General features: G+C 45.2%; 1 protein-coding gene across 6 annotated transcripts in view; it reads right to left on the bottom strand.

Annotated features, from left to right (window-relative positions):
• COL15A1 (collagen type XV alpha 1 chain) overlaps positions 1–23,729 on the bottom strand; it is a 308,100-nt gene that overhangs the window by 123,221 nt on the left and 161,150 nt on the right. For 5 of the 6 annotated variants that reach the window (XM_019485357.2, XM_014602928.3, XM_019485342.2 and 2 more), the window contains 3 exons: positions 22,942–23,004; positions 16,127–16,204; positions 921–983 (listed from right to left, as the gene is read on the bottom strand). In XM_019485357.2, the coding sequence (XP_019340902.1) occupies positions 921–983; positions 16,127–16,204; positions 22,942–23,004 (204 nt within the window). The remainder of the gene's footprint in view (positions 1–920; positions 984–16,126; positions 16,205–22,941; positions 23,005–23,729) is intronic. The other variant, XM_019485353.2, reaches the window with a different exon arrangement.

Genomic DNA, 23,729 nt, shown 5'->3' with positions numbered 1-23,729 from the left:
AAAAAGCCTGAGCCTGAATTGATTCAATCTTTGCAGGTTAGTCTAACTTGGCTAGGCTAAACCGGTTTGCAATTGCACAGACATCCCAGAATCCCAGAAATGCAGGCACATGCCTGCAGTGGCTCAGGCTAGAAGCCAGGGGGCACTACAGCAGTCCTCCATTCCATTCCACAGTGCTGAGCTAAGGAGAGGCATGGCTAGGCCCCGGCAGGACACTCTGATTAGGGAGGGGTTCCACCCCTCCCTTGATAACAGAGCATTTATCAGCTTTGCTATCAGCATTTAACACCCCATCTTAAATAAAGCCCCTCTTATGAATTCAAGCTCTTCTTAAACAACTTTATCCAAAAAAGGGAACATTCCAAGAAGGAACATTACCAGCTACCTGTTGATTAGCTACAAAAAGGACACAATCCTGTCTGCCTTTGTCCCATCTGCCACAGCACAGACAGCAGCCAGCATGTGGTGTGCCAGCTCATGCTGAGAGGTGTCTGTGTAAGGCAGACAGGAGAGGGGAAACCCTGCTTAACAAGGAGTGGTGAGGAGAGGGCGGGGGAAGCAGGGGGAAGCCAGGCAGATGCCTGCAGTCTCTGCAGGAGCTGCAGCCAGGGAGTAGAGGGGAGGGGCCAGCTCTGCTGTGGAGCAGAGAGCACAGTCCAGAGAGCATGCCAGGATGCTGGGGTAATCTGGTTTAACTTAAACCAGGAAGGGGTCTGGGACAGACCTTGGATAAACCAGTTTGATTCAAATCAGTTATGTCTGATACTACTACATTCAACCAGGTTTATCTCAAACCAGTTTCAGCCATTTTCAAACCACTTTATGTGCACCGAACATCTGTTCCTAGCCTAGGAAACATCATGGCTGCTATTGGCAGCTAGTCCTATCCCAGTGTGCATTGAATGTTAGTGAATACTTACTCTTAAAAGCTCATGGTCTCTGTCAAGGTCACCAGAGCCTGACCCTTCAGGGTCAAGTCTACTCTGAAATTAAAAGAATTCATTTATAAATGCTATTTTTACTGAAGAGATGAAAAACTAATAGATAAGAACACTGTTGGTGAATCACCACTTATCTCATTGTAGCTGTCATCTCTAGGTCAGAATGATCCTTTTGCAATAAACTATATTATTACGCCCTAATTAATATTTTGTCTGCAACAGGAGGGGACACACCCAGTGTGTCTTGTGTAGATACACCCAGTGTGTGCAACAGGAAGGGGACAAAACAATTGTCCCTGGCCCCACGGGGCAACCAACAAAGCCCAGAAGCATGAGAAATACCAAACACTCTCCATTTTGCTCTGCAACCTGGGGACAGCAGACATAAATTATATATATTTCACCAAATCACTGGACAGCCAGAACTCCTGTGGAATCAGAAAAAATATATGCCTTAAACTTTGATTATTTTAGTTATAAGATGACATAACCGCTTTGTGTAGAATTGCTGGCTCTGTACAGTAGAACAGATAAGGGCAAGTGTTTGTTCTTTGTAACTCCTCTGCAACTGCTTTGCTTACCGTGGCCTTGAAGGTAGCAAAAAAAAAGTATATACAAAGTTAATTTCCAGGTGCAAGGAGGTTTGTGAACTAATCTCGCCTCCCCCATTAGTTCCCATCCTGATTACAGCAAAAAAAAATGAAGTATTATTATAGCCGCTTTTCATGCTAATTTCACTATATGATCACATGAGTTGTAAGCAACTGTTAAAAAGTATATAAGACTCCTGATTTTGCTCTTGGGGGTGGGACCCCTTCCAAGTGCTTGGGAAATCCATGTCACTTTGGAACTCCCCCTACAGCTGTAGTTTCTTTTCAATAAAAGCTTCTGCTGACCTGACCCAAAAGTATGCTGCATGTGTTTCCAAGACAATTCCTGGTGCCGTGACTCGGATCCAGAACACAGGCTGAGAAAGGAGGACCGCAGGCTGCCCCCCCCCCCCCCCCCGAACCCCGAGGCGCCAAACTTGAGAGGTAAGAGACCTAATTCAAAATCTCTATTGGGGTTTCGGAGGAGGACTGCCTGTAGGCTCCCAACTTGGCCGTGGTAACTGGATCTGAACCTTGTTAAAACAGGTCAGTCTGAACCTTACTGCCGGCTAAAATTTTCTGTCTGGTAAAGGATCCCATTTTGTGTCTGGTAATGTATGTTTTATTTAGGGAGAAACTGTTTGAGGCACCTTCATCCAACAGCACATCGGGCTTGTAGTTAATTAACTAAGGCGGTGTGGGGTAGGAGGTCTGGCTGACTGAATAAATGTGCATGTGTGTGTATTTAAAAATATGAGCCACTGACCAGGACTGAGACTATGGTTGGGCTCAGCCACCCCAATTCTGCCTGACAGGGCAGTTTTAAAAGCAAGGGGGCCCAACTGGAACCTCGTAACCCAGTGGACAGGGCGTCTGAGTGATTTTGTCTTTTCCAAACCCCTTGTCCCAGTAGCTTCTGCCAAAAACAGGAGTAAAAGGATCCCTCTAGTGTTTCCCTCCCCATTTCCATTTTATGAGCCGGTGTCGGGTCAGAAGCCTTTTGTCTGGGCAGTGAAAAACTGCGGGGCAAGGCACTGAGCCGCCCGGACATTCTAAATAAGCCTCTCCTACGTCTCCCTGTGTAACTGAAAATGGGAACAAGTCAGTCTAAACAAGTTCCTGTCCCCTCTAAGGGGACTCCGGCGTACTTTATGTACACACACTATTCTCCCGAGACTTGCAAGTACCTGGATAAGTGGAACTGGTATACTAGGGATGATCCTGTGAAGCATTTTCCACAGGAAGGAACATTTAATCAGGATAAAATAGTGCACTTGAGAGGGGCGTTAGAGTCCCGTGGATCCAAAACACCACAAAATCAGTGGGACGCATTCTTTTATTGATATGATGAAATGTCCAAAAGGCGGACAGAATCTCAAACTAGGAGCCTAAAAGACTCTCAAGAAAAATTAAAACAGCAGTTAAAAGCTGTTCGGGAGAAATTGGCTGCTCCCCCAAATTACACGCTGGCCACCGCTCCGATGTATCCAGCATTGCCCGGGGCGCCCCCACCACCGGAGCCAGCAGAGGATATCCTTGACCTTTGTTCGAACCCTGCTCTCCTGGGACTCCCACATCAGCAACAACCGGTTCAACATCAGGCTGCAGCCCAGGCTAGTGACCCATTAGCTGAAGCTCCTTCAGTAAATCCATCCATGGAGCTTAATAGTCCGGACTCATCCACCATATCTGCCACTCAATCATCACCAGTGTGGCAATTTACTCCTGGGTCACAACCCACCACAGGTGTATTTAGAAGAATGGGAATAGGCATAGAAAGATCTCCCATCAATCTGAGATCCCGAACTGCACAAGTTTACCCCCAAAGACAAATGCCAGGCATTGGCACCGATGGACAAAATATAGTAACTGTGCATGCACCCTGGACTCCAGGTGATCTCTACAATTTAACTCAAAAGTTCCCAAAAATCAGGGAAGACCCAGAAAAATTTCAGGAAGAATTGCAGACTGTTATAAATTGTTATAATCCAACATGGGCTGACATTAATCAGCTCATGCGATCGATTTTGCCCAAGAAAACTATGCTACATCTGTATGCTGCCTGTACTTGGCCAGATCAAAACCCAGGGATTGGCCAAGACTTTATTAACAAGAGAAATGTTTTGGTTCAGGCAGTTCTCACAATTTGCCCAAAAAAGGCAGACTGGACCAAAATAAATACCTATAAACAAAACAAAAATGAACACCCCAGTGACTATTTAGAACGCCTCAAACAGGCATTTGAACGATACTCAGGAATGGATAACCCAATTGGAAATGCTAAACAAGCAATAGTGACAGCATTCGTCCAGGGACTTAACCCTAAAATTGCTGAGAAAATTCAAACAGTAATTATTGGCTGGGAAACTAAAGATTTGACCGAAGTCCTTGCTGCGGCTAACCATTTTCATAACAAATTGGAACGGTCTAAAGAAAATGCCGAGTTTAAGTTAATGGCCTTACAGATTTCTCAGTTGCAGGGTCCAGGTAGAGGAAGGGGACGAGGACGGGGAAGGGGAGGCCCGGGTAGATTCAGGGGAAGAGATAGATCCTTGAGCCCACAAAACCCAGGCTATGGGAACCAATGTCATTATTGCAAGCAAGAAGGACATTGGAAATCAGAATGCCCCAACCACCCCGGCCAAGGACCCAGACCCCAGCCCCCACCTCCACTTCCTGTCAATTTTCCCAGGGTTGAATAGGACAGCCTGAGGGACAGTGACATCATTGCTCCTTTGCTTGCTACTGACCAATCTGGTCCGTTTGTTGAATGCCTTATTTCTGGTAAACCTGTCTCCTGTCTTGTCGACACCGGAGCGTCCCGCTCCACGCTAAAGGCTGCTGAGTTTCCTTTTCTACCTTATTCTCCTGAAACTGTAAATGCTGTCGGTATAGGTGGACAACCTATCCCACATCCCGTCTTTGAACCTGTCTCCATCTCTATTGGCCCTTTGTCTGAAAATCATGCCTTTCTTCTTAGCCCCTGTGCACCTGTCAACCTTCTTGGTAAGGATTTGCTGTGTAAACTGGGATGCGTGATTTATTGTAGCCCAGATGGTGTTTACCTTGAGGTACCGGAACATAGGGAAACCGAGCTTGTGGCTTTGCTAACCCAGGAATACTCTGATCCTGACACTTCCTACTTGCAAGAGGAACTGTTGGCACGAGTACCTCCACAGCTGTGGTCCACCCATGTGAATAAAGTGGGGCACATGCTGAGTGCTGAACCAGTGCGTATCATCCTGAACCCTGCCAAGCCACTTCCTCGTGTCCCACAGTACCCCATCTCAAAGGAAGCTGAGGAAAGGATCAAGCCTGTCGTTTCCTCACTCCTTGAGCAAGGGATTATTGTCCCAATACGCTCCCCTTGCAACACACCTATCCTACCTGTCAAAAAACCTGGTAAAGATACGTATCGCTTTGTGCAAGATCTTCGAGCTATAAATGCCGCTGTTTTACCCGCTTTCCCCGTGGTCCCTAACCCTGCCACTATTCTTTCCTATATCCCTTCAGATGCTACATATTTCACAGTAGTGGATCTTTGTTCTGCTTTTTTCTGTATCCCCGTTCATAAGGACAGCCAGTATCTGTTTACATTTACTTATCAGGGATTTCAATATACCTGGACAAGACTCCCTCAGGGATATACAGAGTCCCCAACCCTGTTTTCCCAGATCCTAAAAAAGATTTGGATCCTATCATGTTCAAAGCGGGGTCCACCCTTGTTCAGTACATTGATGATCTATTGTTAGCCTCACCCACTTTAGAGGCCTGTAAGCAAGATACTTTGACACTCCTCACAGCTTTAGCTCAGAAAGGCCACAAGGCCTCAAAATCTAAATTGCAGCTCTGCAAGTCTAAGGTACATTATTTAGGGCATGATATCTCAGCAGGAGAACGACACCTTTCCCCTAGTAGAGTTGAAGCTATCCTCAACATTCCCAAACCTATGACTAGAAAACAGATGAGGGAATTCTTAGGTACAACGGGTTATTGTAGACAGTGGATCCTGGGTTATGCTGCTTTTGCAAAACCCTTGCAAGCATTCACTCCTGATACCACCCCGGAACCCCTCCCTTGGACTCCTGAAGCCGAACAAACATTTGTGGCCCTTAAGCAAGCCCTCACTCTTGCTCCCGCTCTTGGACTTCCTAATTATAAGAAACCCTTTACCTTGTTTTGTCATGAACGGGAAGGAATCGCTTTAGGAATACTCACTCAGCTGCATGGTGAAAAACATCGCCCAATTGCATATTACAGCTCTGCCCTTGATCCCGTAGCTGCGGGACTTCCTCCTTGCCTCCGTTCAGTTGCAGCTGCTGCCTTGTTGGTTAAAAAGACAGATTCTCTAGTTTTGGGACACTCTTTAACCGTTGCAGTTCCACATGCTGTGATGGCCCTTCTGCTCAAGGGCGAAACTCAACACATTTCCATTCCCGTCTTACTAAATATGAGAAACTTCTACTGTCAGCTGCAAATATAACCTTAAATCGCTGTTCAATTCTGAATCCTGCGTCACTTCTGCCTATTGCCTCTGATGGTGAGCCTCATGATTGCCTGTCTATCACAACTCAATTGTTAACCCCTTGAACTGACCTCAAGGACATTCCTATCCCAAACTCTGACCTTGTTTTGTTTGTTGATGGTTCCTGTCTTAGAAATGATGCAGGCAAATTAGTTGCAGGATATGCAGTATGCACTCAGTATGCTGTTTTGGAAGCCTATTCTTTACCCCAAGCTCGTTCTGCTCAAGTTGCTGAACTCATTGCTTTAACACGTGCTTACATTCTTACAAAAAATCAAACCACAACCATTTATACTGACTCTAAGTATGCTTTTGGTGTTGTTCATGATTTTAGACAAATCTAGAAACAAAGAGGGTTCCTCACTTCATCAGGGACCCAAATCAGTCATGGTTGTTATATAAAAGCGCTCTTAGAAGCTGTTCAATTGCCTCTTGCTATTGCTATTGTTAAATATAAAGCTCATGAGAAACCCTTTGATGATGTCACACGAGAAAATGATCTGGCAGACCGTTCTGCCAGAAATGCGGCCCTTTCTGGCCCACAGGCTCCTAACTGTGTTCTTGTTTGTTTTTCAGCAGACCAGTCTCCTTTGGCTAGCCTTTCAAGTCTGGCCCTTCTTCAAAATCAGGCCCCAAAAAAGGAAATAAATGACTGGCTGCGTGCAGGATGTTCACTGCACCCCGACTCTCTCTGGCACTCCCCGGACGGCCGCCTGGTGCCGCCTAGAGAGCTTTTGCCACATCTTGCTCGTTTAATCCACTCTGTGGCCCATACGAGCAAAGGGGGGATGATTGCTACAGTACAAAGAAACTGGTTTGCCCCAAATTTTCCTTCCATGGCACAACAGTACTGTAGCTCCTATCCCATCTGCTTAGCTCACAACATTGGGCAACGGGTAAAAACGACACCCGCAGCCCATCCCCCTCCATGGGGACCATTTGTAAATCTGCAAATTGATTTTGTGCAGCTACCTAAGTGCTCTTCTTATGAGTACATTCTTGTTATTATTGATGTGTTCTCTGGATGGGTGGAAGCCTACCCATGCGTACATGCTGATTCCATCACTGTAGCAAAAAAATTGCTCAAAGAATTCATCCCTAGATTTGGATTGCCCCTCACAATAGATAGTGACCGCGGCACCCATTTCACAGGACAGATAGTAAAAAACATCTGCCAAGCACTCAACATACAGCAACACCTACACTGTAGTTATCATCCACAATCAAGTGGTGCTGTAGAACGTAAAAACTCTGATTTAAAAACGCGCATTTCGAAGATTTGTGCTGAAACAGGCCTCAAATGGCCTGATGCGCTGCCCATTGCTCTTATGAACATTAGAAACACTGTTAACAGAAAACATGGCCTAACCCCTTACGAAATACTCATGGCACGACCCATGAGGATGCCAGCTACACCACCTGTTGCCCCTCACCAAACAGACCTACAATTAACTGATGAAACTGTACTAAATTATTGCAAGGCATTAATGAAGTATGCCAGGTCTGTTCATTCACAGGTCCAAGAAGCCTTACCTCAACCACCGGATGTTCCCTGTCACAACCTCGGACCAGGGGATTGGATCTACGTAAAGGTCTATCAACGGAAAAACGCACTTCAACCCAGATGGAAAGGACCTTTCCAGGTACTTCTGACCACTAATTCTGCTGTTCGTTGCCAAGGTCACCAAACGTGGACTCACGCCTCGCACTGCAAGAAGGTATCACCTCCATTGGACCCCAAAGCAGCTGTATTGCAACCAAGGTTGGGATCTTTCCCTGAGGCCAAGGACAAAGACCCTCAGGACCTCACTCAGGCAAGTGAGGAGCATCAGGGTGCAAGTGCTAGTAACCTCTCCCCTGTACCCAACACCTCAGCCCAGCCGGATTCATCAGTTGAAGAACGAAGATATCATCTTCGGCCTCGAAGAAAGTGAATGCTCCCATTCAGAAGATCACCACCTCAATCAAGACCAAGAGCCGACATTATCAGTCCTTTAGATAACTTGAGCCCAGAGGACAAAGAAAGACTTTGGCTGCCATCCTGGGTTTGGCTGGTAGTGTTCTTTTTCTTACTGGTGCTGGTTATGTTTGTTGTTAAGATTCTTTGTCCCTCCTGTATCTAAAAATGGCACTGATATCCTTATATATCACACTTGGGTATCTCAGTATCACCCAAGGGGGGTGGGAAAAAAATTTGTATTTGCAGATCTCCCGTACGGTGGCTCAAGCTGAAAATAAAAGTGACTGCTGGATATGCTCTCACAGCCCAGCACACCTACACCAAGGAATCCCAATGATCGGAGTACCAATATCCCTCCAGCAATGGGGAACAATAAACGGCGGCTTCGTTAGACACTACTCGTTAGCTGCCCATCAGTCCGCTCCTAAAGAATGGAGGGCCGCCCCTGCTAACTGGATAATCTCCCCAAGAGCAGAGGCGCCTTTCTGTTACAGATCCAACAACACCGGAGCTTATAATAAAGCCACACCTGTAGGACACTACCCTCATTGCCTAACTACTCTAGATTATAGCCCTAGTAGCACCAGTGGAATCCTGTTGGGTAACGTACCCTCTCTCAATTGTACAGGATTCATAGTCTACAACTTTTCTAAGGAACCTCATGTTGCTCTCATTGCAAACAGATCGGAATTTTACATTGACTCCAATTTTACTTCTTGTAATATATCTCGGTCCAGCAGGATAGCAGCTGAACGTGGTCCATCCTATACGATGCATATCAATCGAAAGTGCCGGATATGGCACAACAACTGTTGAGATTTGAATACCCTTTCTGCCCCAGGCCTCTACTGGCTCTGCGGAAACAGGGCTCATAAAATCTTGCCCTGGAATTGGGTGGGGGCATGCACTCTTGGACGTGTTATCCCTGGTTTCGAAATGCATAGTGCAATATATCTGGAACAAATAAAAAATTCCAACCATCACATAAAAAGGGTGGTTAACCCCTTAGCTACCAGAAACACAGGGTTCCATCGATTTTTGAGAATCTTCATACCATGGCTTGGAGTAAGAGAATTGGAACTAGCCATAATTAACATTTCAGCCACAATGGAAGCTATGGGAAATGCCACTGCGGATGCAATTCAGGCTCTGCAAAAAGAGATCTCCCAGATCTCACAAGTAACTATACAACACCGCATAGCCCTAGATTACCTATTGGTATCCCAGGGAGGAGTATGTGCCTTAGTAAACTCCACCTGTTGTGTCTATGTCAATCAGGACATGCGAATTGAAACTGACATTCGCAAAATCCGAAATCAGTTAAGGGTCTTACATCAAGTGGCCTCAGAAAATACTGACTGGGGTCTAGAAGAAATGTGGTCTTGGCTAACCTCCTGGCTCCCAGATTTCGGGGCCCTTGGCAAGAAAATCCTGTATGGAATATTGTTTGTCTTGATAGTTCTGATAATGTTCTATGTCTTAGTGCAACTGATCCTCTGCTGCGTGAAAGCCAGCAGGAGAAGCTTTAGCAAGGCAAGAAAACCCACAGCAGAGTCTAGAATAATGGTGTTACAAAAGTGTGAGCAGATTAAAAGAAAACATGAAAGGCTGCATGATGAAATAGAGGGGCTCATGAAAATGGAAATTTAAGGCTAAAGTGAGACTAAATAGTCTCAAAGGGGGGGGCTGTGGAATCAGAAAAAATATATGCCTTAAACTTTGATTATTTTAGTTATAAGATGACATAACCGCTTTGTGTAGAATTGCTGGCTCTGTACAGTAGAACAGATAAGGGCAAGTGTTTGTTCTTTGTAACTCCTCTGCAACTGCTTTGCTCACCGTGGCCTTGAAGGTAGCAAAAAAAAAGTATATACAAAGTTAATTTCCAGGTGCAAGGAGGTTTGTGAACTAATCTCGCCTCCCCCATTAGTTCCCATCCTGATTACAGCAAAAAAATAATGAAGTAATATTATAGCCGCTTTTCATGCTAATTTCACTATATGATCACGTGAGTTGTAAGCAACTGTTAAAAAGTATATAAGCCTCCTGATTTTGCTCTTGTGGGGGGACCCCTTCCAAGTGCTTGGGAAATCCATGTCACTTTGGAACTCCCCCTACAGCTGTAGTTTCTTTTCAATAAAAGCTTCTGCTGACCTGACCCAAAAGTATGCTGCGTGTGTTTCCACGACACTCCCCTTTCTGTATCCTCTCCATAAACTTATCCCAGCAACTTTAATCTTCTTTCACATCTAAGCCAGTCTTGGACTCTGCTTAATTTTCCTGCTACTGAGCATGGTTCTTTTCCATATCCACCTGCTTTATGCAACAGAGCTCTTTTCATTTTCTCTCCACAATCTGAGAGGAGGCAGTGAGGGAGGAGGGCTCCTGCGCTTCTAACAGTTGCTCTTTGCAGAGCACTCCAGGCATAGCTACTTCTAGATCATCCCAAACCAATGCTTATCCAATTTCTTCCTCAAATCTCCAATGATGGAGATTCCACAATTTCCTTAGGCAGTCTATTTTAATTCCTCACTGTTCTAACAGTGGAGAAGTTTTTTTCTGATATCCAATCTAAATCTAGTTTGTTGCAACCTCAAGTCACTGGCCCATGTCCTGCTCTCTACAGCAGCAGAAAAAAGAAAGAGGTATTCTTTTTCTTAATGGCAGCCCTTCAGATATTTGTAGACTGCTATCATGTCTCCTCCTAATGGCCTTTTTTGAAAGCTGAACATGCTTATATTTCTCTAAACCTCTCCTCATGTGGCTTATCTTTCAAGCAAGCAGTGCTTACAATTTGTAATCACTCACCTGTGGACCCTCTCTAACTTTTCCATGTCCTTTTTAAAGTGTGGAGCCCAAAACTGCACTTAGTACTCTAGATGAGGCCTAACTGGTGCCAAAAAGGTGACTCCTATTGATGTAACCCAAAACTACAGTTGCTTTTTGTACAGCTGTGCTATACTACAAACTCATATTGAGCCTGTGATGTACCAAGATTCCTAAATCCTTCCCTGTAGTGCTGTCATCCATCCAGTAATCACTCATGTTGCATTTATGTGCTTCTGCCACCTACTTTCCAGTTTGGTAACCATCCACAAATCTGCTTTAAAAAGCTCTATTTAAGTATCCACATCATTAACAAACATGTTGAACAGCACCAGGCCCTGGACAGACTCCTGTGGAATTCCACTCAAAACCTTTTGACATTCTGACATGAATCCATTTATAATTACCCTTTGCTTGCAGCTATTGAGACATTTGTCTATCCACCTTAGAGTAGCTTTGTCTATCCCACATTTTTCCAATTTGTTTATGAGAAAGTCATGTGGGACATAGTTAAAAGCCTTGCTGAAATTCAGATACACTATACTGATTGCATTACTTCCATCTACCCAGCAAGTTATTTTGTTGAAGAAAAAGATCAAGTGCATTTGGCACAATTAGTAAATCCATGCTGCTTGGTTGTAATCAACCTTTCCTCCTCCAGATACTTGCAAATATACTTCTGCGTGATATTCTCCAGTAATTTCCTAGGAGGTGGGATCAACCAATCTGCAATTCCCATGGTCCTCCTTCTTGGCTTTCTAAAGAGGGGCATTGTATTCATCCTTTTCCAATCCTCTGATACCTCACTTGTCTCCCACCACTTCATAAATATATATATATTTTAAAGAGGGGCGCTATGTTGGTGCTTTTCTAGTCCTCTGGTATATCACCTGTCTCCCACATGATGAAGAAGAGGAGTCTAAGCACTTAGAAGAAAACAAGAGAATCAGGAATAGCCAACATGGATTCATCAAGAGTAGAGCATACTGACCAACTTGATTTTGTTCTATGATAATGTAAAATAGGCTCTGTAGCTGGCAGGAGGGCACTGGATGTGATATACTTTGATTTTAGCAAGGCTTCTCATTCTGTTTCCCAGAACATTCTCATTACAAAGCTAAGGAACTATGGTTATAGATGAAAACTCTGTAACCTGGCCACATAACTGGTTGGAGCAGTCATCAATGGCTCAATGTCTAGCTGCAAGAATGTATTGAGTGGAGTTCCCTGGGGACCTAATGTAGGCCCAGAATTGCTTACCATCTTCAATAGTGATTTGGAGGATGGGACTGAATGCACACTTAGGAAATTTGAAGATGATATCAAGTCGGGTAGAGTTACAGACACTTTGAAGAGTACAGCTTGGATCCAGAATGATCCTGATAAACTAGATAAATGGTCCAAAATGAATCGCATGAAATTCAGGAAGGACAAGTAGGAGGGGAGAGGGCTGCAGGAAGACATGGAGACACCACCCGAGCAAGACAGGTGACACATGCAAGGAGTGCCCAGGTAAGAAACAGGAGTCCGGATAGTCTTCCTAATCGGGGGGTGGCACACGCAGCTATGCAAGGCCTTAAATGCCTGTATATCAATGCTCATAGTATGGGGAACAAACAGGAGGAACTCGCCCTCAGAATAGCCAGTTCAAACCCAGACATAGTAGGGATTACAGAATCGTGGTGGGATTCATCGCACGACTGGGCAGTTAGCATTAGGGGCTATAGGCTCTATAGGCGGGATAGAGAAGGAAGAAAGGGAGGGGGTGTGGCACTCTATGTCAAAGAGCAATACACATCCTCTGCCAGCAAAATGGGGTCGGAGGAGGGGCAAGATGAAGTGCTCTGGGTCAAGATACAAGGGGGTCATGGGGAGAGGGATTTAATGGTGGGGGTCTACTACAGATCCCCCAACCAAGGGGAGGAGCTGGACCGGAAATTTTCAGGCCAGCTTGCAGAGGCACTTAAGGCAAGGGATGTAGTTGTCATGGATGATCTAAATTACCCGGACATCTCCTGAGAGGAGCAGTCAGCCAGGTCAGACTGTTCCAGGAGGTTCCTGGCCAAGATACAGGACCTCCACTTAACCCAGGAGATGCACAGTCCCACCAGAGGAAATGCCCTGTTGGACCTGGTCCTGGCCACAGGCGATGATCTGGTAAGGGGGCTCCAGGTCCTTGACCACCTGGGTGATAGCAATCATCGCTTGCTGGAATTCATCATCCAGTGCAGGGTGACAAGGGCCTGCAGCAAGGCGGTAGCCCTAGATTTCAAGAGGACCAACTTCAACAAGTTGAGATTGGTGGGAGAGGCGCTGGGGTTCTTGAGGGCAGGGGAACTCAGTGCCCAAGATGAGTGGTTGTCTCTTAAGGAGACAATACTCAGGGCCCAAGGGGTGATGATCCCAACAAGAAGCAAGGGGGGCAAGAGTGCCCAAAAGCCTCCCTGGCTCACCAAGGACATCCGGGAATGCCTGGTTGCCAAAAAGGTGGCGTACACCCAGTGGAAGGGGGGGGCGCTATCTCCAAAGAAGAGTATACCTCCAGTGCTCGGGCCTGTAGGGGGCTGTTAGGAAAGCTAAGGCAGACATAGAGCTAAGACTAGCGTCCAAGATCAAAGATAATAAAAAATCCTTTTTCAAATATATAGGGAGGATGAAGAAGGCGCCGGGAAATGTGGGGCCCCTGCAAGATGCGCTGGGCAATCTGGTGGTTGCACCACAGAAGAAGGCAGACCTTTTTAACAAATTCTTCACCTCTGTTTTCTTGTGCAGGGACCGGGACTCCCCCACCGTGTTTCAAGACGAACTCGAGGGGAACACCTCAAGACCTAAGGTTGAGGAGGACCGAGTTAGAGTGCTTCTGGAGGGGCTTGACATGTTCAAGTCAGCAGGTCCAGATGCTCTCCACCCCAGGGTGTTGAGGGAGCTAGCAGGGGTTATTGCAGGGCCCTTGGCACGGCTTTATGAGCTCTCGTGGTGCTCGGGCCAGGTGCCAGATGATTGGAAGATAGCCAATGTGGTCCCCATCTTTAAGAAAGGGAGGAGGGAGGACCCGGGAAACTATAGGCCCGTCAATCTTACCTCAATCCTGAGGAAACTCTTTGAGAAGATCATCAAGGAGCACATCTGTGATGGGCCGGCATCGCGGATGATGCTCAAGGGCAACCAGCACGGTTTCATTAGGGGCAGGTCATGTCAGACCAACCTGATTGCCTTTTATGATCAGGTCACAAAAGCACTGGATGCAGGTGTCGCCGTGGATGTAGTCTTTCTGGACTTCAGCAAGGCCTTTGACACTGTCGACCACCCCATCCTCATTAAAAAACTAGGCGACTGTGGCATTGATGCCTACACAGTCAGATGGATTGCAAATTGGCTGAAGGGTCGTACTCAGAGGGTGGTGGTGGATGGGTCATATTCAACCTGGGGGGAAGTGGGCAGCGGAGTCCCCCAGGGCTTGGTCCTTGGGCCTGCACTGTTCAATTTCTTTATCAACGATTTGGACGACGGGGTGAAAAACAACCTGTTCAAATTTGCTGATGATACCAAAATTTGGGGTGAGGTGGGCATGTTAGTAGGGAGGGAAAGACTGCAGCAAGACCTGGATAGGTTGCAGGGGTGGGCTAACAAAAACAGGATGCGTTTCAATACGGACAAGTGCAGGGTGCTGCACTTGGACAGTAGTAACCAGCAGCACGCTTATAAGTTGGGAAACTCCCTTCTTGAGAGCATGGAGGCAGAAAGGGATCTTGGAGTCATCATTGACTCCAAGATGAACATGGGCTGACAATGCGAAGTCACAGTCGGCAGGGCTAACCGGACCTTATCGTGCATCCACAGGCGTATCTCAAGTAGGTCCAAGGAGGTGATCCTCCCCCTCTACATGACACTGGTCAGGCCACAACTGGAGTACTGTGTCCAGTTCTGGGCGCCCCACTTCAAGAGGGATGTGGACAACATTGAGAGGGTCCAGGGGAGGGCCACCCGCATGATCCGGGGACAGCAGGGCAGACCCTACAATGAGAGGCTATGGGACCTGAACCTGTTCAGCCTTCACAAGAGAAGGCTGAAGGGGGGACCTGGTGACCGTCTATAAACTCACTAGCAGGGACCAGAAGGGTTTGGGAGAGACTTTGGTTTCCTCTAGCGCCCCCCGGGATAACAAGGAATAACGGCCACAGGTTGTTGGAGAGTAGGTTTAGATTAGACATCCGTAAGAACTACTTCCCAGTCAGGGCGGCTAGGATCTGGAACCAACTTCCAAGGGAAGTGGTGCTGGCTTCTACCCTGGGGGTCTTGATGCCTATCTGACTGGGGTCAATTGAGCCCAGTTTTCCTCCTGCCCAGGCAGGGAGTCGGACTTGAAGATCTACAAGGTCCCTTCTGACCTTACTTCTATGATTCTATGAAGTGCAAAGTCCTACACTTGGGATAAAGAAATTGCATGCACAGTTACAAACTGGGGAATGATTGCCTAGGCTGCAGTATGGAAGAAAAGAACCAGGCCATTAAAGTGGTCATAAGTTAAACATGAGCCAAATACTGTTGGCTCTTGTTCCAAAAAAAGGACAACAGCATTTTTTGTTGTATTAACAGGGGTGTCATTTGCAAATTAAGGGAAGTTATCTTTTTATTCTATTTGGCTCTGATGTGGCCTCATCTGGAGTACTGTGTCCAGTTTTGGGCTGCACAGTTCAAGCAAGTTATGGACAGCTTAGAAAGAGTCTAGCAAAGAACAACATAAATGATTAGAGGCCTGGGAAACATGACTCATGAAGAAAGTCTGAAGAACTAGCATTGCTTAGTCTGCAGAAGAGCAGACTGAGGGGGGATTTGATAAGTCTTCACGTAACTGAAGGGTTCAGGGGACAAAACTAGGAATAAAGGATTCAAATTGCAGCAGGGAAAATCCAGGTTGGGTATTATGAAAAACTTTTCCACTATGGGTTGGGGGTGTTATGCAGTAGAACAGGTTGCCCAGAGAAGTTGCTGAATCACCATCCTTGGAAATTGCAGGTTAGATAAATATTAACTAGGATCTTTTAGGCAAGGAGGATTCTGCCTTGACCAGAAGGTTGGACTAGATGATGACGTGAGGTCCCTTCCATTTGTATAACTGATTTCATGTGTGCATACACACACACATTTATACACACAGGTACACATGTGTGTGTGGGGGTGAGCACCTGTGTATACACATGGAGACTACCCCAGACTGCACCTCTTTTTTAGTTCATCTCGTTGTTTGTCACACAGTAAAACAAGGAGAGCCTTTGAAACTCACAAGTCTTCTGGGTACAGCAGATGGGCCTGGAGGTCCTGGAAGTCCTGGTGGCCCTGGTATTCCTACACCAGGATCACCCTAGAACAAGAACAGAAATGAAACAGTAAGTATTTTTACAACCACATTTCCCTTCCACATAAAGTGCAGCTGGGAATATCATCTTCATGACTTGCAGTTGGGTTCATGTCAGAAACTCCACTGGTTTCTTCTTCACAGATTTAAAGACATGTTTACTCCTTAAGTGTTCCATAATGTATCCCTTTCTACTGACCCAACCTGGCATCCTGTCTGGCAGAATTAAAGGGCCATGTCCTACTCCATCTATTAGGCATCTCGGTTGACTTATGTACCTACATGTGATCCTATTACACCCTCTTCAAGTCCCTTAAAAACTTCTAATAGAAATGATGGGTAGGTCCTCTTCTGCCTTGCTGTTATTTTGTGACTGGTCTTAAAGGTTGGAGGATGATGCCGAGTTACAAAAATGGACTTTCAGGGATTTGAGGAGGGTGGAATAGGATAGTGCTTAGGAGCTGAAGTCCATATAGAGGCCTAATAGGTGGTGTAGGATATTGAATAGGTCATTTTTAATGTGCCCTGTAAGCATTAAAACAAATTATATTGATTTAATTTGGACTGTGAACCAAGCAATCAATTTTCATTTAAAGATTACTTGATAGACAGTGTTTTAGTCCAAGTAGTGACTCATTTTGCTTCAGTTGAATGAATCTCATCCATCCCTCATTCATGGTTGCAGTAAAGCCATGCTTGCTTTTCACCAGCTGCCTACACATTACAGTAAGAATGCTGGGATAAATGGATAGATGGTAATGTATCCCTTTGAACCTCAAATTCACATGAACTGTGTCTGACTTGCTAATCAGTGTCATTCAGGAACCCTAGTTACAATCCCTAAAAGTTTTTTGGGGCTTGCCTATATTGTACCTCCACATATTGCAGCAGGGATAGGGGAAACTCTCCCACTTCCAGCAGGCTTCCTTCAAAGAACAATGTTCCAAACAGCAGCAGACAAATGCTCCAAACAGCCAAGCTCTGGTGATCTGTGCTTCTCTCTTTCTTATTCTTATTTGTCATCTGTCAGTACATCTTTCCCCCCTCATATAGCTATTTTAAACTTGACAATGTTCATGAATATATGGAATTATGTATCAGGAATCCTAGAATTTCAGCTACATCACAGTCACAAAAAAGAACAAAGAGTTCATTTTTTTGAGCAGTCAATACATGCATGGGATATGTGCCCTTCCTCCTACATGATTGCTAAATGGTTCCTATAACGATATTTGTGTTATATCCACAGTGTCTATATGTCATTAGTTTTGCTTATCTTGTTGTTTGCAACCATATACTTTTACAGCTGTTGTTTTTTTGCTTTTAGGCTCTTTTTAACAAACGTTATCACATTACTACTGATCAGTTCCTTACATTTATATTCTATTTATCTACATGTAAGAGGAGGTAGCAAAATCTCTGATTTTCAGATTTGGATCACCGACATTTAGGGGCACCTACTCTTTGCAAGCATTTTTGAAGGGCCTCTTGCAGCTATATGTGTGCACTGTATGATTGCAAAAATGAAGCATTAGTCAATTGGTATGGCAGTCAGCTGTCCAGTCTATTCTAAGATGGAGCAATTTGCCCATTCCCAGCTTCCCATTTGGCAACAAGAGACTCAGACATGCTTTTTTACCCTCCTACCACCCCTACGCCTTTACATTATACCAGCAGTTCTGACCCTTTTTAGATTTCAGGCAACCCTTGATAAGACTCGAGGCAGCCCTCAGAAAATGCCAGCTGTTGGCTTTCATTTGTTTTTCTTTACTACAACAAAAATGAAAAGAGCAATTCTTTTGTTAAAAAGAACCCAGAAAGACTGCAACAGGTCAGAATGTTTTTAGCATTATGGATTTCTATTTGAAAAATCTGGGTTTATCATGTGAATCAGGTTTGCACATCTAATCACTGAAGACAAGAGGTACTTATTGCCTTCCCAGAATACAGAAAGTCTTAGCACTTTTTTATGCAAATCATATTTTTAGGGCTTCCCCATTCCCAAGTGTAACTGGCACTATCCTCAGTAATCATAACAATATGAATAGCACAGGGTTAGGGCCATATCACATGTGACACTTAGCATATGTTAAATGCACTTAAAACAGGACTGCATGTTCAAGCAGTAAAACATGTTCTAAGTGTACTCACAGTGTGAATCTATGCATGAGCTTTACTGTAGAGTACATTAATTAGCTTCACAGTAAAGTCTCACCATCTACACATGTGCCAATATCAGGGTGCAGTAAATTAATTAAGTCCGCCATAAGATAGTACTGTCCAGACAACTACACTGAAATGCATGTGTAGACGCTGACCGGGGACATAAATTGTGCCCACTTAGCCCAGCCAGCTGAGGGTCTGCTCTACCTCAGCTCAAATTGCAGCTGTCCTGGGCACATGTGTAGATGCTGTGCCTGAGAGCAGTTTCCTCTGGTTCAAATTGCTCTGGAGTTTATTGCTTCACATTAATTGCATGTGTAGATGCACCCACTCTGTAGAAAAGTTATGACTTTTTTGGGTGAGGGGTATCTCCAGTAACATGTATTCAGCTATACCATCAGACTGCTCCATGGAGACTGCAGCCCCCCACCGAACCATGACATCAGCCAGGGTCTCTTCTGCCATATCAAGCCTACAGATAGTATGAGGAAAGCCATACATGTCAGGATGAAGGATCCTACATCTTTCATTTGTCAGGGTCCTCCAGAATCAAATTGAAAGCTGGGTGCCTGTGATCCCAGAGGGTCCTAGGGATGGGACCAACAATCATCTGATTGTAGATTCCAGTCCTGGCACTGCATTGGAGTTGGATCAAGAGTACAGTTAGGTGGCAGAGCTGGGACTGACAGTTGGCAAACTGCACATTAGAAATTATAGTTACATTATTGTGTGACTAGTCAAAACACATCCTAATATTACTACCGCACAGATTTAACACATACTAAGTGTTCTATGTGACAAAACCCTTAGTGAAATGATTTTCAGGGGTAAACTTTAAGCTGAAATTAACTAATTTCTTATGAACAGACAAGGTCACAATCTTTTCTTGCCCATCATCCTTCTCCTGGAAAATAGTCTGGTTGATTGTGGAGGAACCTGGCCCCAGCTGCTAATGTTTAGAAAACATGCAAAGAGCAATTCTGGGTCTCTGGCCTCAGTGGGTACATGTAGTCTTGCATGTGCAAAGCTGAATAACAAATAGTGCATAAGTATCTGAAACTGCTGCTATGCAGCTATGTATGTGCCATTTCAATGCATAAAGAGAAACAGGATTTGGCCCTATCTCTACCAGGCAAGACAAATGTAAATAGTCATAAAGAGAAGCTGGACCTTGTCAAGATGTGCTGTCCATATGCAAACCCTCACTATGAGTGTGCATAAGCCAGAATCACTTGGGCTCAGAGACTTTGCCTGAGGAGTATCTATACAGTGTACCATAGCCCTGCCCTTCCTCATGCTCCATGACAAGGGCACAGAGGGCAGTGTGTACTTCCTGTTCTTCAATCTCATCTCAGAGTCTCATGTTGTACCTGACCTCAGGGAAGCAGGGAAAGAGGAGGTGATATGGATGCGACTATGGACAATTCTAAAAAATTCTCATTACTGGTAATGAACTGACCTCTCTTTCTCCTGGAATGATTGTCCATATACTTGTCTATACTGTGTGCAACTCTAAAGCCATACCCTCAGACCTGCAGGTAATAATGGGTCTGCTGGGCATGCTTCTGGAATGTCACAGTGTTGGGTAAGACTCCAGGCAGCTTCCGGGCAAATAATACTTGTGGAGACATTGTGTAGGGAGGCTATAGCAGTAGCCTGGGATCTGGTGGAATGAGCTCTGACTACAGAATAATGCTCTACCTTAGAGGTATCATAACAGAGCTTAGCACAATTCAATATCCAATTGGATATTCTTTGGACTGATACTTCTACACCCATATATCTCTCAACTAAGCAAACAGATGGTGGGGGCAGTTTCCTGAAAGGTTTAATTTTGTTTAGGTAGAAGGACAGAGCTTTTTCATGTCAAGGGAGAAATAAGGTTTTGGGAAGGACACTAGGAAGTTGATGTGCTCACTAAGGTAGAAATCAGTGACTATCTTAGTTAGGAACTTAGGGTGAGTCCTCAAGAATACTTTATCTGTATAAGTATATACAAAGAATACTCCAAGAGGGCTTGAATATCACCCACCCTCCTTGTTAAAGTAACCATCACCAGGAACACTGTTCATGGAGAGGTGGAGAAAGAACACATTGCCATAGGTTTAGACAGTGGCCTGATGGGAGGGGGGGGGGGTGTTATCCCAAGGCCACCGCAGCCATTGGGGCACTTTAGATGCTGGTGCATCATTGGTGATTCTTTGGGCAAAGTGACCTGGTAGCTCCTATCTCTTCTCCAGGTATGAATGGCCGTTGGCTTACAGGGAGCTCATCTGCCCTTTGACAGGTCATTTTTAGTCCTGGTGGGTGTCTACACACCCTCCTCACCCAGGCTAGCTCAGGCGGGAGCGCTGGTTTAGTTGCTGACAACCTGACCATGGAATAGGTTGTATTGATTTACATGGTACCAGATAGCAGACCAAGAGTGGCCTGGCCTAACAGAACCATGGGAATCCTGAGAACAAAATTCAGGTCCTGTTGAGGAAGCAAGTCTATCACCAAGGGAAGCACTTTAATCGGATCTTTGAGGAATCTGAAGACTGCTGGATGAGAAAACATCAGATGTCTACCACATTATGTGCTTAAAGCCACTAAATTCACGTAGCACTTGGGGTAATGATATAATAGAGACTAATCAAGTGAGGGAAAGATTATTCTCCTACAAATTACCCAGTCTTGAACCTGGATCTGGAGAGTCCTCTTGGTCTTCAGGGGGCACTTGCAATTGCTCTAGAGCGGTGAGGGCCAATCACAGGCATGCTACAAATTAGCTCTGCACTGTCACCAAGTGCCAAACTGATCTCTTTTCCCAGCCTGATTTGTTGCTCTCTTTTCTGTTTCCTGCCCTGTTGCTGCTGTTCTGCTCATCTCCTCCCCATTCTACCCTGTGCTATATCCAGAGGCTGTCTGTGCCACTTGCAGCACTCATGCTGTGTTGCAGGTTGGCCATCCATGCCCTAGAGGAATTTGGAACATCAGAGCTAAAGAATACGAGGCTGGGTAGCAGGGTTTAATTCCAATATCCAGGGCATGATGATACCCCTTAGCACCACAACAGATGTGGAAGCTGGTTGAGAAGATGGCAGTGTCCAAGGTGAGGACAGGGTATGTGCCAGTGATTCTAATTTACCCCACCCAGGAGAAACCTGGACTGGGAATATTAGCAACAGAGTGTATTGATGAGATGCCAAGGAATGCCCAGCATGCTTTTCCTTGACTTTCTTCTTCTCTGGTCGAGGGTAACTGATGAAACTTGGTAATATTGCTGCTATCTTGGTGGTAGGGCCTCTATGAACTCCAACAGTACTTTCATAGAGCCATGGAAGATTGGAATGTGTACAAAATAACTGAGGAAATGACTGAGAAGCTGGACTGTACCCATCTTTTAGCCTACATGTCAGGCCTGCACCTGGAATGCAAGCAGTCACTCAGCTAGTACAGGAGCTGACAAGACAGTTTTGAGCAGAGAGGTCAAGAGCCAGGAACAAGACAGCCAGGAACAGAGGAAGCAGAACCCAGGGAACAGGAAAGCAAGAACAACAAGCAGGGCCTAAGACACTAGGACCAAAATCAGGGGTTTACCAGAAGCCAGGTAGCCACGGTCAAAGCCAGGTATGCACCCAGGTGCCAGAGTGACAAGCCAATGGTCAAGACAAAGTTGTGGACAGGACAGCAGTTGATTAAGGGCAGGAGGTCCAAGACAGGAACAAGGATGAGGGTCCAAGGCAGCAACATTCAACAATGGTATTGCTGAGAAAGGGCCCTACAGGAAATGGGAAGGTTTTATAGCCTTTCCATGAGGGGCTGGTTCACCCAAGTCACCTGATCCCCCACTGGACATCTCAAAGGAGGGCCAAGGCTAAGCTGGGGCTGTTATTTGGCCTGTTGCCTGGTGGTACTGTCTATGCAGATGGTCCAGGTTTGAAACATATGGGTCCTGACACCAACAGCCTAATGATTAGGACACTTGACCAGGGAGCAGGAGATCCAGGTCCCAAGCCCCCTCAGCCACGGGGAGTTTGACCCATCACCTCCTCCTTCCCAGAAAAAATCCATTAACCATGGGTTAGGCATTAATCAGACACTTCTCCAGCTGACCCCAGCTGGCAGCCAGAAGTGGAAGAATGTGGGGCCAGGATGAAGCAAATAAGTGAGAAGGTGTGTGGGTTTAGTGAGGTGGCTATTGTCCTGAAACCTTGCTCCCAAGGAGGTGGAAACTTCCCCACTACTTTTCATTCATTTTATCCAATGACTATTAAAAACAAGCTGCAGTGTGCCAGCTTCAGGAGGAGGACTGGAGAGGAGGCCAAAAACTGCAGTTTTGCAGTTGTGTATGTGCCATTTAAGAATGTAAAAGGAAATAGGATTTAACCTTGTTCTTTTTATGAGCAAAATAATCTACTTCCTGCAAACCCTGAGGGGTCTTTTGTGACTGGTTTGCACAGGTGTTCAGCAAGTAGGGTGCTGAAGTTATTTTTGTGGTCCCCTTATTCTCCTTAGGAACTTACTCAAATCAGTACAAAACAAAACAGGAATGACATCTAATCAGGTTGCTTTTTAGATACTGACAGGATACGTACCTTTTCTCCTTTCATGCCCATCTTTCCTTTCATCCCAGGCACTCCTTGAAGTCCTCTTTTACCCTAAAAATACATTTTTGATTAAATATTTTCTTATCATTAAAATAGTGTTCCCATAAATGATGCATACTTTGGAACTAAAAGTTTTCCAGAAGAAAGCTACTCTATTCTGTTCAGGAGGAAGCTGAAGCAGGAGAAATACTCACCTGATTAATTTTTTTTATTCATGTAGAGAGTTTAGTTCTCTCTCTATTGCACATTTTCACAATGCAGTACTAGCAGAAAAACTGCAAGCCGGAACTTGACCTTTGCTTCACCTAAATTATTCCTTTCTAAGCTATCAAAAGTGGACACTGGGAAGATCTCCACTCTCAATTTCATACAAGGTAATGGGCAATAAAGAAGAAGATGCTCAGATATTTCTGTGATATGCTGCTGACCAGGGAATAAACAGATCATGAAGGATGTCTCAGTGAGAAGTGATGAATACACTCAAGTCCAACTGACATTCCTAGAGTGCCAGTCTAGCCTTGTGCTGAGTACACTCAATTCACATTAAGTGCTATGGGTGTTCAAGACATTTAGTATTTCACAGAAAATGCTTAGTACGTTTCAGTATTAGGCCCCAATTTTCTTTTCAACAGAGTACCCATGAATCTGAGCTCCCAAGCCCCAAATAATGTTCCTACCAAAAGACGTGTTCTCTCTCATACAGTATGCATATGCAGCAGAATGCCCAATGTCTGTATGTCCAATCAACCACACAATGCCACACATCATGTGATGTG

The sequence above is a fragment of the Alligator mississippiensis genome, chromosome 5, assembly GCF_030867095.1.
Source record: "Alligator mississippiensis isolate rAllMis1 chromosome 5, rAllMis1, whole genome shotgun sequence".
In the NCBI taxonomy this organism is placed as follows: Eukaryota; Metazoa; Chordata; order Crocodylia; family Alligatoridae; genus Alligator; species Alligator mississippiensis.
The sequence above is the reverse complement of the archived record's forward strand: the minus strand, read 5'-3'. Positions and strand labels throughout refer to the sequence as shown.